Here is a 20,080-nt window from a genome sequence, read left to right on the forward strand (position 1 = left end):
TGTTTAAAAAATGTTTTTATTAATTATATCACCCGAACTCTATAGAAACATATTGTACGCGTCCCGAACTATATGAGAATTACGTTAAAATAAATAGATCTGTCGATATTCGATTAGCACTTAAGGGGCTACATACATCCAGAAATTTTGAAAAAATGGATTTTTCGTTTTTTGCATATTCGTAAAGTATAAGAAGAGAGAATATCCCTTGCAAGTTTCAAAGTGATTCCTTGAAAATTGTCGGAGATATAGCGAGAAAGGTCCAAGCGCGTTTGACGATGCTGCGGCGCGATGAGCGCCTTCTAATCTTTCGCAACAGATAGCTTACGCAAGAATATTACGCCAGAAAGCTAGAATCGAAGCCTTTGAAGCCGCTACATCTGGGGAGGGTTCACTGTATGGCCCTGGAGTGGATGACTCCATGTAAGTTTGAAAAGAAATTATCTACGTTTTAACCGAATGTCAAACTTTAAACGCGTTTCTCTCAAAATCATGTTTTCAAAACGCGTGCCAAAAATATCTCGGAAACGGCTAGACCGATTTACTTAAAATTTGGAGGGCTTAATCTACACAAAAAAAGGCAGTCTTTATCGTGGCGGTTTTTTTAGAGCTTTTACGTTTTTTTAAAGTTAAAAAAACGACCGATTTTGACCCTAAAAAATTGCTTTTTTTCTTTAAACGGCCGCCATTTTGTCAAAAATCGATATTTTAAAAATCGGCCACGATAAAAACTAGATAATATCATTCAGTTTAAGAAAATTCTAGGCTGGTCTGTTTCAGATAAGTTCTGTACGAGCTGCAATTGGCACCGCGGAGCACCTTTTTTTAACAAGGTCTTGCGACGAGGACAATATCTCCGCCATTTTTTAATATTTTTAGTTCAAATTTAATCTGAAACATGTTCTAAGAATGTATTTTAAAGTAAAGAAAACTAGGATTAATTACATACATTACGTTTCAAAAAAAAAAATCGAGAAGAAGGCCTATTTTTTACGTCTCTGGGTGTATGTAGCCCCTTAACGTGTAGCCTTAAAAATTCAAGTTTTTCGGGCAAAATAATTGTTTAAAAAATGTTTTAATTATTTATATCACCGAAACTCTTTAGAAAATTGTTGTACGCGTCCGTATCTATATGAGAACTGCGTTAAAAGAAATAGAACTGTCGATATTCAACCAGCATCTCATGTCTAGATCTATAAATATAAGTTTTCCATTTAGATAGTTGTTGAAAAATGCTTTTAAAATTTTTTAATTAATTAATTTTATCTATCTGAGATGTCAGTTACACCAAATCTACGTGCGCAGACGTACACGCATATATACGTATGTTTTGTAACAAAAAATTCTTTTTTTATTAATTTAATCATCAGAACTATTGATAGGACGTCTCTAAACGATAGAACTCTATAGATTTAGTCTTCTCTGTGGTCGTATATTCGATATACGGTGAGATGCTATTATGTGATTTTGGAAGTTAGCATCTCATTTATAAAAATTTATTTAAAATACGTAATTCAACGTAACTATTGTTGAAACTTATCAAGAACTGTAGAACTATGCTGGATGCAAGTAAATCTGCAGTATTTCTTGAGATGCTAAACTTTGAGATGCTAACTTCACACACGTTTAATCGGCATCGCGGAAAGGCGACAACAATACTTCGAGAGTTGCAAGTATCGATGCCATGCCCTTTTTTAGAAAGAATAATTATTATTGCAATTGTTATTTTTAAAAAGTAGAAAAGTAAATTGCGCGCGCGTAGCGCGCGCCTGTGTTGTTTTAGTTATTTTCAAAAAAACGGAGAGACACACATAAGAAAGACGATTAAAAAAAAAAGATCCAATTGAATAGGCATGGGGAATAGAACAATGAAAATTTAAGAACTATTTCGAAAGAAGACTAAAAATGTTTCACAGTTTATAAAAAATATTGCGAAATATTGCACAAATAAATTCTACTTGACAAGACCTTTCGAACAATATATAACACATATCCATTCGCAATTAACACTTGGTGCACTTTTCTTGTAAGACTAGAAGAGAAGGAGTATGCAGAAGGACTAGAAAAGATGAACAGAGACGAACAAAACCAAGAAAAATATGAAAAAATAATGTGGGCAAAATATAATAGACTGTACAAAGAAATAAAAATAGATAAGAAGCTTTTGTATATATTTTTTAGCGGGGTATAAAGGTAGGGATCAGTAAATGATAACGAGATTTAAGTGCAGAATCGAGGCATTACGGAATAGATATTGAAGAAAAGAAGTGTAGGCTATGCAATTTAAAGTAGAGACTTTAGAATACTTATTAGGAGAATTTACAGAATTGCGAAAACAAAATTGCATTAAGACAAAATTTCTCTATTAGGAAAATATTATCAAAGGTAGATATAAGTACAAAGTGGATGAAAAATGTATTAAAGACAAGAAATGATGAAGAAAAGCGTAAATAGTCGGTAAGAATCCTATGTTATTATGTAATTAAACTATGTAACCTCCTTTCAAAGCCCAAAAGATTTAAGAAATAAACGATTTGTGTATATATTATATGCAATAGTAATTTTATGCAGGATAAAATAACAAATAAAAAAGTTGGCGCGCGCGAAGCGCGCGCTTGATCTAATTGTACAAAGAAGATATTACCCTTGTATTGTTGCCGTTTTTCTGCGATGCTGATTGGTTCTTTCACTGTGCTTCCTTCGTGTGGCAAGTGTAACTGTCATTGCAATTGAGTTTTGACAGCTGTCAAATTTGTATAGATGGTTATCTATACAATTATCATCGTAGTTTATTTTTAAAAAGTAAACACTAAAAAGATAAAGAGCGCGCGAAGCGTCTGTAATGTCTAGTTTTTTTAACATGTATGAAATTGTTATATATTTTTGTATTTTAGTTGGGGTGGTTGCATTGTAGCTATCATCGATAAAAACGGAGTTCAGCAATTTGTTCAGGCTCTCCGGGCATATCTTTATCAAAATAGTACGAAGGACCGAGCGGCACTCGAAGATATGGTATTTCCGACATCACCAAATCAAGGCGCTATTATTTACCAGTGTTAACATCATTCAGAATCTTAAATCCGTATTGTAAAAAATATATATACACTAGCATCCTTTAATCCGTTCGTTTATTCCGTTTCTTTATTTCTTTCCATTATTTTTTGTCCATTTTGCTTCACTTTTCTTCAATTTCCTTTTTTTCGTGTGGCTTCCTTTCATGTTATAAATTTTAAATAAATTAAATTAAATCGAATGCTACGCTATTCAGTCTTTGCTATTCGCTTTTGATTTTTTTTTTTGTTTGAGCCTATCATAAACAAATAATCTATTATTTTTAAATGTTATTTTTATTAATTGTTAATGTATAAATTCTGTTCATTATAATTGCATTAAATCAAACCTACTAAACCCATTAATGCTCATGGTTAGACCAACAGGAGAATCGGAAAAGTATCTATTAGAAGCACTTTAGGTCAAAAGAACATTTTAGACGTGAAAAATTTTTTTTTTAATTTGCTTATAACAAAATTTGTTTAAACAAATTATGAAAATCGACTTTTTGAGAAAAACTAATAGCGCTATTCGATTGTACAAAAAAAATTACATGGAAGTCATGTATTATAAGCTAAGAATGTTTTTCATTTTGCTCTGTACACGAAGAGAATTTTCTCTTAAAGTTTACCCTCAAAATATTCTAATTGTAGGATAATGTAAGATCTCAAAGAATTTTATTATACTTTTTAGTAAAATTTACTAAAAGTATAGTGAAATTTACTATGCTTTTAGTACAATTTATTAAAAGCATAGTAAATTTTAATAAAAAGTATAGTAAAATTCCTCGAGATCACACATTGTCCCACAATTACCAGATTTTAAGAGTAAATTTTAAGATAAAATTCTCTCCGTGTAGTAATGTTATGATAAACAATTTATCTGTGTCTGTATCCGTTATTGTCCATAGCTAGAGCGGGGGAGGGAGTCAAAAAGGTAACTATTGAAAGTTTCACTTTGGGTGCCTAAAATGTTCTTTTGATCTAATATGAAACTTCCAATTGTTACCTTTCCGATTCCCCTGCTGGTCTAACCATGGGCATTCATGAATTAATAAAGTGCTTTGTAATCGCACACTTTGATATTTTTGAAACAAAGAAAATATTTATTTAATATAAATCAGAATTATATTAGAAAATATAGGATAATATACCTTCTTTGTGTGTGTGTGTGTGTGTGTGTGTGTGTGTGTGTGTGTGTGTGCGTGCGTGCGTGCGTGCGCGTGCGTGTGTGCGCGTGCGTGTGTGCGCGTGCGTGTGTGCGTGTGTGCGTGCGTGCGTGCGTGCGTGTGTGTGTGTAAGCGTGCGCGCAATTTCTATATATATTATAAATATATAATTATATTATGCGCAATGCAAATTGTAATGTGCTACAAATTCTAAAAATTTATTAAGTATAATTAATCACATAATATAAGTGTAATAATATAATATAATAGTGTATAAATGATTATAATTTGTAATAGCTTTCTGCATAAATTATTATAAATAAAACAAAAGTTAAATATTATTTTTCTTAACATAACTTTATTTTGATAAAGGAACAATAACACAAAATGGAACGAGAGATTTTCATGTACAGAATTATTTTTCGCTGCATTTCTCTTTTGTCACGTGTTAATTATCCTTAATAATTAAGATAATCATGTTTATTTGTTTTGTTTCGATTTATTTATGAAATCATCATCGCAATCGTTATCTATCTATCTATCGAATATTCCGAATACCAATAATGGGTTGCGCTCAAATAACCTAAATTCTAGATAAAAGTAAGATAACTTATAAGTAAACGTATCTTATATAAGATAAAAATAATTTAACCTTTTATTATAATTTAGCTAAAAAAGAGATAAAATTATATCGCTTTAGCTCTACACAAAAGATAACATCGCTGTTGAATAAAATAATTTAAGAAAAGCAATTTATTCATATTTTATTTAGTTATAAATTTATTTATAAATTATTATTTTTATTAAAAACAAGCGTTCTTCACATATTTAAATTTGACAAAGAATGTTTCATGTTTTTGTACCTGTAGTAGTACACAAAAACATGTACAACCTCATATTACTATTATTTTTATCAGAAAATAATAAAAAACAAATTAAACAATTAAATCAATCAATTCAGCCGTTATTAAGATCTGATAATCTACGGAATCTCGTAAATGGCGTCTCGCGTAAATAGAGGCACAGCAGTGCCTCGCGCGCGTACACTTGGCGTGAGGCACTACCGTGCCTCTTGATACATATATTCATTTTTTAATAAAAAGAAACGCAAGTTAGTTTTCCTCTTTGTTGTTTAAATATGAAATATAATTAAAGTATCTCGATTTATTGCTATGGGATAGATTGTTATGTGATTATTCATAAGAGGACATATTTATAATACAAAATTGCACTTAATGTAACGAAATGCTTTATTTGTGCATGAAGAATTATTCTATAATTTTCCACTTTTAAGCATATTTAAGGATTAATTAATTCGCTTTAGGTAGACATTACACGATATATTAGCAAATATTTTACAAGATTGCATTTTCATTCCATATATAAATATTATTTACCAACAAATAATACACGATCAAAATATTGGCGTTAAAACTTTCTTTCCTAAGCTTTTTATTAAGGAGCACAATTTAATTATAATTATAAGCTTTACATTGCTGGGGATGGTCCGTACATAGGATTGAATTGTTGCGTGCAGCGTATAAACGTCGCTCGTTGTTGCAATTCACATAAACGTTCGGCTCCTAAATAAGTACAAGTCGATCTTAGGCTGCCCAGGATATCCAGCACACTGTTCTTGACCGAACCTCTATAAGGAACTTCGACGGATTTTCCCTCCGTAGATCTACACAGCAAAATAAATATGGACGATTCTTCATTTATTTAATTGTCTTGACACTATCTATTATTTATTTCATTTGTAGCGTAACAATTACTGCAATCCTACCTATAGTCTGCAACACCACCGGCGTGTTTGTTCATGGCCGTGTTGGAGGCTATCCCGTAAAAGAGCTTCAATTTTTTTCCATTCTTTTCTATAATTTCGCCGCCACATTCATCGTGGCCCGCAAACATTCCACCTACCATAACAAAATCCGCTCCAGCACCAAATGCTTTTGCTAAATCTCCGGGACAAGTACACCCGCCGTCCTGAAACATAATAATGAATATTACGTAAACGCAAGCAAAAGAGTAAGAGAGAAATTAACTTTTAATTATTAATCACTTATGTTGCTTTTGTAATAGATAACATAATAAATATTTACAGCGATAATGTGGCCCTTTAAACCGTGTGCTATGTCCGCACATTCGATTATAGCACTCAATTGCGGATAACCGACACCAGTTTTCAACCGTGTCGTGCACACGGAACCTGGGCCAACTCCTACTTTAATTATATCCGCTCCGGAAAGTATCAGTTCCTCCACCATTTCTCCTGTCACAACAACGCCTGCCTGTAATAGCAGCAATTAATCTTTATGTTTAAATACGAGATACGTATTAGCGTATAATAACTGAGATTAAAGATTATCGATCAAGATATTTTTGTTAAGGATAGTAAAATATTATATTTACCATTATAGTGTGGTTTGGATATCGTGCTCTTACTTTCCTCACATATTCCACAAAATGTTGCGAGTATCCGTTCGCAACATCTAGGCAAATAAATGACAATTCCGGCACAGCTTCCAAAATGCTTGATAACCGCTCGTAATCTTTGTTTCCTGTCCCCGAGGTGACCGCTACATTCTTTATGCAATCCGGATTTAGCGCGGCAAAGTCTTTCCACTCATCTACGGTATAATATTTATGAACCGCAGTAAAAAGACCATGCTAAAAGAATGTTCATAATAAGTAAGGCGATGTATTATATATATCGAAACGATTTTATTTATATGATTTTATTTACTAATAACATTACACAAGTTTTTAACTTGTTTTTTTAATGTATGGAAATATATGTACAAAAATGAAAAGGCTTATTAAAAGATAATGAATCTGGTGGAAGACAAACTTTTGATATATATTCATTTCGAAATGAATTGTTAAATTACTTTGTACCTTTGATAAAGTCTTTGCCATTTCAAACGTTCCGATTACGTCCATGTTAGAGGCCATGATGGGGATTCCTCTGTATGTTTGTTTAGAATTGCAAAATGTAATCTCTCTGAAGAGGTTTACCTGAAATGCGAGTCAGAAAGGATATTTATATTACTTTTATAAATATTAAAATGTTTAATTTTATTTATATATAATTTTATTTTTACGAAATTATAATTTTAATTTATTATATTTTATTTAAAATATTTAACTTATTATAATTTTATGTATATTTCAATGTACACATATTAGTAAAAATAATTGTATAGTTTTATAACTTTTGCAGACAAACTGCGATTTTAAATATTAAAAATATAACAAATTAAATTTATATAATTATATAAATTATAAATTCATATAATTGTGCACAAACGACTCAAATTATTCCCTATTATTTCTAAATTATAATGCACAAATATTGAAACATAGAATGTGTAATATTGCATGTTTCAATATTTGTGCATTATAATGTAGGAATGATTTAAGAGTTTCTGACCGCTATTACTATCAATAAGATACTTAACTCTCCAATGAACGCAACTAATCTGTCAAACAAAGTGCCTTTTGTAATTTTTATTAAATGTCTAGTGAATAAGCGATATTTGTTAAATTTATTGTAGTACCTTTTAATATTAATTTTGAATTAAATATTAAAGATTAAATGCTGTAAATATTGCCCATTATTATTGCTGCATTATATTGTGAAAATATTGGAGATTATAATGTGATAATTTTAAATGCTGAACTAATTGCAAAATATTTATGTTTTAATATTTGTCTAATCTTTAACAAATATTATTTAAGAATTATATTCTGATAAAACTGTTGCGTTATGGTGAATCATCTTAGCACAATTTTTAATGCCATTATTGTGCAATGTTTGCAAAATCTTCCTATCGGGGTAATTACATAAAGACGGCGACACTTACGTCCGATCGGCTCTTCAGCGTGCTCCACTTCGGGCGTAGCAGCACATCCTTGAAGTCCAGCTTTATGTCATTTATTATATTTGACATCACGGACGGCAAGTGAACCACTCTCTCGGCGATCTAGCAGACGACTCTTTCTTTTTCCGTTTTTCTTCCGCTCCGAAGACGCTGTACTCCTGGGGAAAACTCGTGACCGCGGACGTTCTTGCACTGAGCCTGGTATATCCAGGCATAGCATATTTGACACGTTGCTTAAAAAAGAAGTGAGAGAAAGAGAGAGAGAGAGAAAGAGCTATTTTCGCGTCCCTCTCTCTCTCTACTTTAAATAAGATAAAATTAAAATTTACAAAAATAAAGAAACGAATACGTTGGCTTATTTAAAAAATAATTATTTTGTAAATCAGGTAAAATTAAAAATTTAAATTAAATAAGTTAAAGTGTTATCTACAAAAAATAAAGAAACAAATACGTTGTTTTATTTAAAAAGTAATTTGTTAAAAAAAGTAAGTATTTTAAGTAAGGTAAAATTAAAATTTAAAATTAAAAAATTTAAAAGTGTTATCTACAAAAATAAAAAAACGAAAAAAATAATTATTTTGTAAATAGGGCAACGTATTCGTTCAAGTCAAGAAAGGGAAAAAAACGGTTATATGTGATGGAGATATACAAGAATGTACTCTTCCGGCAGAATCTTTAATGGAGACGGATGGAGAAAAACAGAGGGCCAGATTATGCAAAGAGGTCATTTTTGGGTGGGATAAGCAGTCTCCGTTAGATGAATTGGTAGAGATAATGGTAGATACTAGTAATATAGTGAAACTCTAAAGAATTAAAAAGCGTAGATATGATAGACTCAATAAAAGTAGTTATACATTTTACAGATTTAGTTTGTATTACTTGGGAGGGTAACAGAATCCCCGAAGACGTTAATTTTTAATGGTTTGTCGAGACTTAAGGTAAGACCATATGTTGCGCCAGTTTTTCAATGTTTTAAATTGTTATAAGTGTGGTCATCTCAAGGCCCACACTGGCAAGGCCAGGAAATCTTGTATGATTTGTGGAGAGAAGTTTCATGGAATATGCAACAAGGAAGTTAAATGTATCAACTGTCCGAAAGATCACAAAGCAACTGATAAAAAATGTACGGTTTATGAATACAATCGTAAGATCAAAAAAGTAATGGCAGACCAAATTCTAAACATAATGGAAGCAATTAACAAAATCAAAGCGGATAAATCAAGAGCGAAGACAATAACAGAAGATAACATGAAGAGTTAGAAGAGGATGGAATGTATATAGTCAACATGGACACCAAATCAAGAGTCGGAGACAGAGGTCAAAGAGATTCAAATACTGATCTTATTTTCTGTAGCGAAGAGTTAGTTGACACCATTGAATACAGACAAATTGAAGATGCGTGGAGGTCAGATCATCACCCTATCGAATTTGAAATTAAAACGATTTATGAAATATGTAGAAAAAAAACAAACAGAATTAGCAGTAAGAAAACAAGTTGGATTAAATACGATGAATTTATAAGCGAGCATGAAGACATGCTAAGTAAACCAGAATAATGAAAAACTAATTAATACAATGAAAGAAGCTGTGTTAGAAGCTACTTATAAGAAAAAAGGTAAATTAGAGAAGTACCTGAATTCTAAAAGTCTATCAAAAAACACTAATGAAAACTTTAAGAATGGAAAATCAGAACAAAGAAATAACATTAATAGCATACGAAAAAAAACGAATCTGGTGGACTGGTGGGATGAAGAATGTAAAAAGGCGATTGAAGATAAGAAGAAAGCTTTAAAAGATTTTAAGAAAAAGAAAGATTTAAATAGCTGGATACTTTTCAAGAAACAAAGAGCAAGAAAGATTATTAAAACAAAGAAGAGGAACTTATTCATTCAATTTACTAGCAGACTGAATAGATTCATTAATACGAAATATGTATAGAAAAAAATGAAAATTATGAAAAACAAATTAAACAAACAAGATTAGAATAAATGGATGGAAGGAGATAGAAGAGTGGAAATTTTGAAAGAAATAGACAAATTAGCCCCCCCTTCCCGTGGGTTGAAACAGAAAAAGGAAAAAATAAAAGATCTCAAACTTTTGTTAATAAACGGAAGCAATTAAAATACACTAGCGCAAAAAAAACAAGACAAAAATTTTGATCGACTTTTAAGCAATCTTCAAAGTGATGCAACTTTGCGAAAAATCATTCAAATTACATGTACCTTTTTTTAAATTAAAGGACAAAGACTCTACTTTAAGAATCCCTAGGCGAAAGTTTGATTTGTTAAGTGCGAACCTTTTGTATCGCATGAAAACCAAACATGTGTTTTTTAATTAAAAAAAGTAAAAGTTTGTTATCATTTTTCACAAGTTTCTCGTTAAAATCTGGCTAATATTAATTCAGATTCTTAAAGTTCATTCTTTTTTAAGCAATTAAAAAAAATATATGTCAATACAATGTTTTTTGTTGATTGCACACGAGTTTAAAATTTGTACTGCATTTTAGGGTATTTTAGCGAATTAATAGGGTATTTTTTGAATATCATGAATTTTGAGTATCAATATAATATTGCACATTGATTTTATTCGTGTTTAACTCAATCATACCGCTGTCATTAAAGTGATCCGATGTGCACCACGTGGAGAATGACAGTCGACTTTTTTACATCATGTGGCTCTGAAATTCATCAATGGAAATTTGTACTTACTGATTTGAATAAAACGGATAGCTGACGCGCTAATTTCACTGAAGTCAACAGATAAGATCATATTCATCTGTATTCATAAACCCATACACGTAAACATACATATGCACATACTCATACATAAAAAATAAAAGTTCAAATTTTATATAAAAAAATCAGCCTTTTCAGGGCCACATGATGTACGAAATCCGATCGTCATTCTCCACGTGATGCACATTAGGGTCACTTTAATGACGGCGGTATAATTGAGTTAAACACGAATAAAATCAATGTGCAATATTATATTGATAATCAAAATTCATGATATTCAAAAAATACCGTACTTATTCGCTAAAATACCCTAAAATGCAGTGCAAACTTCAAATTCGTATGCAATCAAAAAAAACATTGTATTAACATGTTTTTTTTAAATTGCTTAGAAAAGAATAAACTTTAAGAATCTGAATTAATATTAGCCAGATTTTAACAAGAAGCTCGTGTAAAATGATAACAAACTTTTACTTTTTTCAATTAAAAAACACATGTTTGGTTTTCATGCGATACAAAAGATTTGCACTTAACAAATCAAACTTTCGCCTAGGGATTCTCAAAGTAGAGTCTTTGCCCTTTAATTAAAAAAAAGTACACGTAATTTGAATGAGTTTTTGCAAAGTTGCATCACTTTGAAGATTGCCTAAAAATCAATCAAAATTTTTGTCTCGTTTTTTTTTGCGCCAGTGTATAAGAACCTTGATAGTCAACTAACCATTGATGAATTTAGAATGAGCTTTAGTCATGTGCAAAGAAAAGTCTAGTCCTGGTTTAGATGGAATAGAGTATAAGATGCTTAAAAGATTAAGTGATAAATTTAAGGCGGAGTTACTAGCCATTTTGAATTATGCTTTCTGTAATTGCTATATGTTCAAGAAATGGAAGCTTTTTCAAACAATCTTCATAGATAAAGGGAACAAGAAAAAAGTTAGACTTATTACTCTATCGTCATGTGTTCTTAAAATACTGGAGAGAATTATTAATGAACGTATTTTGTGGATTGCGGAAAGAGAAAATTGGATGGATGAATCACAAAACGGTTTTAGAAAGACTAGATCATACATTAATAATCTGACAAAGCTACTTGCAAATCTTGAACTTGGAAAACAACTTGATACAAATACTGTGGCTATATTTCTGGATGTTAAATCTGCTTATGATTGCAATATAATGTCAATAGTAATATCCTTGACAAAATCCTAATGGAAAAGGAATGTCCACCTAAAATAAGCTTTATTAATGAATGGATAACTGCAAGAAGAATTAAGTTTATTATCGACGAAGATGAAACAATAGAAAAGATAGTCAACAAAGGTCTACCTCAAGGCAGTGTTCTTAGTATATACTGTAATTGGCTGTATAACATTTATACGGCCAATGTCAATAACAATGTCAATAACAAATAAAGAAATTAAAATTTTACAATACGCGGATGATATTGCTTTAGTCTATAGTAACGATCGATAATCTTCCCAAATAGCTAAATGTCTTGATGTTACCAACAATCGTGCAGTAAATAATTTAGACAAATTCGGAACAAGATGAGACAGCATTATGTCTGTTAGATCAGTTAGATTAAACTCATATGAATTCTATTTTTAACAATAGCAAATTGATAGCAACATGTTAACATTAATTTGTTATCAATCATTTGTTGTTTCCATGTTGCTGTTATATTGCAAACAATATTATGTATCATTATTGCTGACCGTTTCCTTTTTTAAATGTCCTCAACTGATTGCATGTATAAGTTGCTTTCGTTGCAACTTGCACTCGTGAATCATGTTGCTAAATTCGTAACGTGCTTTATTTTGATGTCAATAAATGTATAGCAAATCTATAACAACACATGCAATGCATTAGTTTGCTCAAAATGCTATATCACGTTTGGTTATCTGGGTTAGAATTGGTAATTGCACACAGGACGCGGCATCGCGGTGAACTTATTCAAGATGTCTTCAAGACATTTCTAAAAGATATCTAAAAGAGATCTAAGAAGATTTTGTTGAAAATATCTTCCTAGAATTTCTAAAAAATATCTAAAAGACATTTAAAAGACATCTTAAAAGATGTCTTAAAAATTTTTGAATTAGACATGTCAAAGATATCTAAATGAAAGATCTCTACAAGATATCTTCTCAAACAGCAAGGAGACATTTTATAGTAGCTCTTTATGAATTACATAAATTTTTATAAGTTCTTTAATTTTCCAAAAGTGCTGTTAAAGTGCTTGTATTATGATCTTATGCGCCACCTAAATGAGCACTTTGTGAGCTGGTCATAATGAGTTCTTTAAGAATATAACGTATTTGTTTCTTTATTTTTGTAAACAACACTTTTAGCTTTTTTAATTTTAAATTTAAATTTTAAATTTAAATTTTAAATTTTTGTAAATAACATTTTTAGCTTTTTAAATTTTAAATTTTAAGAGTGTCATTTACAAAAATAAAGAAACGAAAACGTTGCCTTATTTAAAAAATAATTATTTTTTGTTTTAATTTAAATATCTTTTAGCTTTTGTAATTTTAAATTTTGATTTTTAAAATTTGAAATTACAAAAGCTAAAAAATTTGTAATTTTTAATTTTAAAAGTTAAAATTTAAAATTACAAAAGAAAAAAGATATTTAAATTAAAACAAAAAATAATTATTTTTTAAATAAGGCAATGTATTCGTTTTTTTATTTTTGTAAATAACGCTTTTAAAATTTAAAATTTAAAAAGCTAAAAATGTTATCTACAAAAATAAAGAAACAAATACGTTGCCTTATTTAAAAAATAATTATTTTTTATTTTAATTTAAATATTTAGCAATACAAACAAATATAAAGGGCTCGTTAATGCTAAGCAAAAATAATACGATAAATAGGTAAATATATCGAGCCAAGACAAATTTTCCTAATACATTATAATTTATTAAATAAACATTATATAATTATAAACACGACTAATAACACTGTGTTAAAAAATGTTCAATTCCGAAACGTTTCGACTATACTTAATCCTCTTCAGTCATAATAAATTACCAATATTTATAAATATGTATGAACTTAAACATAAATGAACTAATGGATACGAAAATATAATTAAACAGTTAAAAAAGATGTCCATAAAACAGCGCATTTCGTATTAAATGTGTTATAATAAGTAAAAACATGAAGCAATAAATAATACAATTAAATGAATAATAAATTGAAAAATAATGAAATTTTTTCGTGAGTCGGTTTTCATCTTAAAGTAAATCTATAAGATCAAAAACGATGAAAAACGTGTTATGAATAACAAATTGATATGCGTATTGTAGAAAACTGTAAACTTATATATGTTGATCACAGATCTTAAAAACACAATATTAAAACGAGCAACAACACACAAAGTATTTGACAAAGCGCTAAAGACCAGTGTAGCATTCGGTAGGCATTCTGCCTCTGACTATTTATCGTATTATTTTAAATATTTAGTTTTTAGCTTTTGTAATTAAAAATTTTTTAAATTAAAATTTAAAATTAAAAAAGCTAAAAGTGTTATTTACAAAAATAAAGAAAAGAATACGTTGTCTTATTTAAAAAATAAATAATGTATTTCAAAAATATCTAGTTAAAGTTAAAAATTAAAATTTAAAATTAAAAAAGTTAAAAATGTTATCTACAAAAATAAAGAAACGAATACGTTGTCTTATTTAAAAAATAATTATTTTTTTAAAGAATACGTTGTCTTATTTAAAAAATAATTTTTTTTTAACTTTTTTAATTTTAAATTTTAATTTTTAACTTTAACTAGATATTTTTGAAATACACAAACTTTAACTTATTAACTGTTTTCCAAAGTTTTAAAATTTTATTTGTGTAAAAGAAAAAATTATAAAAGAAACAATTATTAAAAAAGAATCACATAAACGACAATATTTCTTTGTTATTCCATGTAAATTTAACTTACAAATAAAATGTTAAACATATTTTATAGTTAATTAAATAAATTATTTAATTAATTATTTAATTAAGTAACGCGCGCTTTGCTATTATATGATTTATCATTCATTTTCAGAAAATTTAAAGATTTAAAAAACCTTTGTTTCTTCGATAATTTTACAAAATTCGATAATTTCACAAAATTAATGTTGGTAAGTTAATATATTTTTTTAACAAAATCAGGTTAAAGTTAATAGTTTATAAAATTAATTTTCTCAAGTTAAAAATTGCATAAATGAAAAACTGATTTAGTTGAAAAGTAGATTAAACTAATTTCAGATATATTTAAAGTTAGATTTGAAAAACGTTATTTATATTTATATTAAATTAGAAAGTCATAATTCGTTTAAACTAGATTACTAGATTATCTTCTAAAACAATTATAATTAGATTAGATTATAAAATAAATTTAATATTTTATTTGTAAATTAAGTTTATATAGAATAATAAAGAAATATTATCGATTATTTAGAAATGTATTTTTTCTTTCACAATTTTTTCTTTTATACAGATAAATTTTTAAAACTAAAAAAAAATTAACAAGTTAAAGTTTATGTGTTGAAAAAATATTCAGTTAAAGTTAAAAATTAAAATTTTAAATTAATAAAGTTAAAAATCATTAGCCTTTTAACCTTATGATTAACTTTTAATATTTTATAAAATATTCATAAAATGTAACTTAAATAATCACTCTTTTTTTCAAAACTGAAAGCCTAATAATATTAGACGCTAGAGTGATGTTATCTTCTTTGTAATTCATCTCACTGACAAGGACAAAAAGTTTTAGTATTAAAATTTAAAAAGTCGGCCAAAAAAGGGTTGATCCTCTAGAAGTTAAAGATGTATTTTATACATATACCTTGAAAACCAATTCTAAAATTGTTTTAAGATATCTATAAACGCCTTTATATATTTATTACTCAACATTAAAAAAAAACATTTTTGATCATAATTTAATACTTCATGTAAAACATCTTTTAGATATATTTTAGGCTTTTTGAAGATATTTTTTAGATTTCTTCAAGGTGTCTTTTAGACATCGCCAGATATCTAAAAGATATCTCAAACTGTTGCATCTTTTAGATCGCAAAAAGGTCTTTTCGTAAAAAATGCGAGATATCGCAAGAAATTGCAAGATGTCTTTTATAAATCTAAAAGACATCTTTTTGTCTATATGGGTATTTATTTTACTAATTAAAAATTATTAATAATACGTCATATCAATACGTTAAATTTTTGCTATATTTTTGCGATTACTTGTGACGACAGCTTGGTGCTCGATTTCTGCTATGTTTTTGCCGTCAACAACCGATAAAGCAGATCGCGTTCTATATCTGCCGCGTTTTTGCTGGCATGTCAAGACGGCAAGCTCTGCTCGATTTCTGCTGCATTTTTGCTGTTAGTACTTTATGGACGGGATTCATAGACCGATCTTAAGCTCAAGCATTGTCTTAAGTCTAACTTCGAGCCGACTTGAGACTTACATAACCAATGAAATAACAGCATTGACGTCTCAAGATCGTGCTTAAGCTGGAACTTGAATAAGATTCGACTATGAATTCCGGCCTATGTGACACATCGTGTTGTACCTTCGCCGCGTTTTTGGTATCGCAGCGTGATAGTATTTCATGCTTTGTTTTTGCTGTCTTTTTGCGTTTAGAGTTTAATTTGTCAAACTGTACGTGTTCGATATTTACTATGAATTTGCTGTTATGTTATGGTAGCAGATAGTATGCGATTTTTGCTGCATTTCTATTAATATTTTATGTTGATAATCTGTGCTGTTAGAAACTAAGCTTAATGAAGAAGCAGCAGATTGAAATCTGCTGCAATATCATGCTCGAGTTTGCTGGCATATTACCGGCAAGCTGCTAGTACTTTGCTTGCTGGGATACGTTATGAAACGCATCATTACGGGAGATACGAGACTTGGATCTACGCATACGACCCGGAAACAACCGACCAATCGAGCGAATGTTTTGCAAAAGGTGATTCTTTGCTCAACAAAATCAGACATATTAGGTGTACAACTTTGCTTCCGCCATTTTTTTTTTTTTTTTTTCAAAATTTGAGGCTTTATTGTGAAAAACTGGTTATACATTTACGAGTATTGTCCATCGCTGGCCACTACTTTCTCCCATCTTTCTGACAGCATACGAATCCCGCGTCGAAAAAACTGGTCATCTTTTGAGACAATCCACGAATCGATCCAATTTTTCACTTTTTCATAAGAACGGAAGTGCTGGTCAGCCAGGTCGTGTGTCATTGATCAAAACAAGTGATAGTCAAAGGGAACAACGTCCGGAGAATACGGCAGATGAGGTAGGACTTCCCATTTCAACGTTTCCAAATATGTTTTGACGGGCTTTGCAACATGGGGTCGAGTATTGTCATGCTGCAAAATCACTGTATCGTGTCTATCGTTGTATTGCGGCCGTTTGTCTTTCAGTGCTCGGCTCAAACGCATCAATTGCTTTCGATACCGATCGCCTGTGATTGTTTCAGTCGGTTTTAATAACTCACAATACACCACGCCAAGCTGATCCCACCAAATACAGAGCATGACCTTAGAGCCGTGAATATTCGGTTTGGCCGTCGACGTGGAAGCATGGCCAGGAAGTCCTTATGATTTTCTACACTTGGTGTTATCGTAATAAACCCATTTTTCGTCCCTAGTCACAATACGATGCAGAAATCCCTTTCGTCTTTGCTTTGCAAGTAGCTATTCACAAGCAAACAAACACCGTTCAACATCTCTCGGCTTTAACACTCGTACGACACCAAATTTCCTTGCTTCTGAATCATTCCCATGACTTTCAGGCGTTTTGAAATGGCTTGTTGAGTCACTACCAATGATCCTGTCAATTTTTCTTGCGTTTGACACGAGTCTTAATCAAGTAATGCCTCCAATTCTGCATCTTTGAAAACCTTTCTTCCACCGCCATGCCGGTCTTCGACGTTAAAATCACCGTTCTTGAAACGTTGAAACCACTCTCGGCACGTTCTTTCACCAATAGCGGTCTTACCATACGTATTTGAGAGCATTCGATGAGCCTCAGTCGCAATAGATTTTTTCATATTGAAGCAAAAAATTAAAACCTGCAAATGACGAGAATTTGGCTCGTAAGCTGACATTTTTAATTGAAAATAACTTTATGATGTAGACACAAATCGACTAATATTTTGATGGCGTTATGTTTACAAATGCTTAAACTTATTGTATAATGTCTACAATCTATTTCAACCACCACTTACCGCTACAGCCATCTATTGGAAAACGGCGGAAGTTGTACACCTAATAATAAAAATCGAAAAACTTTTGTATGTTTACAAAAACACGTGCAGCTCTGCAGCAATTGAATATATTGACATAAAACTCTGCATAGATGTCAAAGACAGTACTACCAACCCACAAAAAAAATAATTTCACGATTTTATAGTACCCGCAAAATTTAAATGAAAAATTCACCTTATTTTTTGATCACAATAGTAATTTAATGAAAACATAGTAAAAATTTTCATCATTCTTTTCTTAGTCCGCCCTTGCTGTTTACCATAGTAATTTCTACTATAAAATTTTCTCCGTGTATAATTGTAACAAATAATGTAATATTTTCTGAACTTGTTCTAAATAAATTTCTTGTTAATCATATATATAACATAGCTAGCCCAGAATTATGCTATATAAACATAAAGCTTAAATTGAAATTACTTAATAATATATATTTTTATATACAGGCATAGCACTTGTATTTAATGTATTTGTTTGTAGCTCTTGAAACTTAAAATAGTATTGTATTTATCAACAAAGTTACCACCAATATCACAGGATGACGTTTAAGGAGATGCTAAAGTTGTCCTTGTTTTATCGATTATTTTGCCTATTTTCAATTCACTAATCTTTTAATTGTATTTACAGAATTAAAAATTTTTTTGCACAATTAAAGTACGGACGGTAACATAAAACGCACGTAAGAATTTTATATAAAAAACAAAAAAAATTTTAATGTAATTTACAAATTAAAATTTTTTTTCGATTTTTATATAAAATTCTTACGTGCGTATTATGTTACCGTCTGTACTTTAATTGTGCAAAAGAATTTTTAATTCTGTAAATACAATTAAAAGATTAGTGAATTGAAAATAATCAAAATAATCGGTAAAACAAGACAGCTTTAACATCTCCTTAATTATGCGCTAAATTATATAACTCAATTATAATATAATTTTATTAACATAATTGTACGATAAAAATAATAATGTAAATTTCAAAAATATAACTTAAGTATGTCGTAATATTCAAGATTATTAAATGAAGTAGTCATTTTTAAAAGATTTTCTTATGTCTTTGCGTAGGTGACTGTTAGTAAATGTTCAATTAAGTTAACAGAATCAATATTATCAAGGAGGATATTTTTATACTCATCCACCGTCGATATTTCAGAAGATATTGATTTTAGTGTAGAACTTTATGGAATATTATTTTGCATTCAATCTTCTTATTATAAAATTATAAATAATTTTTTAATATATCACACTTTATAATTGGAAAATCTTTTTTTAGAATAAAAATGTACGCATTTATACAATGTCTACTGGATTGGCTTTATGTCGAGAACGATGTTTTAAATTCTGTTTATTTTATAATTCTGAAATTGGAATCTTCAAACATAACTATATTACACAAAGAAAAAATATCAAATTCTTAGAAATAAACTCAGACACTTAATTTGATACAAAAACCTTACACAAAAATTTATGTGTATTCACGCGTTTTAATGTAATAATATGTAATAATGTATTGATGTTTTGTAAATCTTATGTGTAAGTTTATTCAATATAAAATTGACGACTTTGGCATCTCTAACTAAAATTTATTATGTAGAAGATAATATAACACACACACACACACACACACACACACACACACACACACACACACACACACAATCAAATTTTAATATAGTAAATAAAATAATTTAGTTTTTATTTAATTTTATGAAATAATTTAAATAATTAAAAATTAAAATTGTTATTTAGAATATAGCAAAGCAGAAACATTACAAGAAATTAACATAAAAGTAACGACTCATTACTTTTTGAGTAACTATATTGTATATACGTAATGTGTTATTTTTTACAGTCAGTAATTTGTTACGGTAACTAAAGAGAGAAAAATTTTTCTCTTTTAAGAGTAAAAAAATGTAAAGAATTATTTTTACAAAGTAACTTTTCCAAAAACTATTTAACTAACTAACTTATTCTAACAATAC

At 29.5% G+C, this 20,080-nt stretch overlaps 2 protein-coding genes across 5 annotated transcripts in view; one reads left to right on the plus strand and one right to left on the minus strand.

Annotated features, from left to right (window-relative positions):
* Positions 1-20,080, plus strand: part of LOC105836697 (N-acetylgalactosamine kinase) — a 68,196-nt gene that overhangs the window by 21,296 nt on the left and 26,820 nt on the right. For 3 of the 4 annotated variants that reach the window (XM_036282664.1, XM_012680914.3, XM_012680915.3), the window contains one exon: positions 2,895-3,125. The exons of the other annotated variant lie outside the window; for it this stretch is intronic. In XM_036282664.1, the coding sequence (XP_036138557.1) occupies positions 2,895-3,060 (166 nt within the window). In that variant the 3' untranslated portion in view covers positions 3,061-3,125. Of the gene's footprint in view, positions 1-2,894; positions 3,126-20,080 lie in introns of those variants that run through there. 4 annotated transcript variants of the gene reach the window in all.
* LOC105840722 (GMP reductase 1) lies at positions 4,306-8,449 on the minus strand. Its single transcript, XM_036282667.1, has 6 exons — positions 8,089-8,449; positions 7,121-7,240; positions 6,635-6,892; positions 6,325-6,513; positions 6,006-6,208; positions 4,306-5,903 (listed from the first exon to the last, which is right to left on the minus strand). The coding sequence occupies exons 1-6, from the start codon at positions 8,173-8,175 to the stop codon at positions 5,708-5,710; spliced, it is 1,053 nt and encodes a 350-aa protein (XP_036138560.1). The 5' UTR covers positions 8,176-8,449; the 3' UTR covers positions 4,306-5,707.

This window comes from Monomorium pharaonis, chromosome 2 (assembly GCF_013373865.1).
Source record: "Monomorium pharaonis isolate MP-MQ-018 chromosome 2, ASM1337386v2, whole genome shotgun sequence".
In the NCBI taxonomy this organism is placed as follows: Eukaryota; Metazoa; Arthropoda; class Insecta; order Hymenoptera; family Formicidae; genus Monomorium; species Monomorium pharaonis.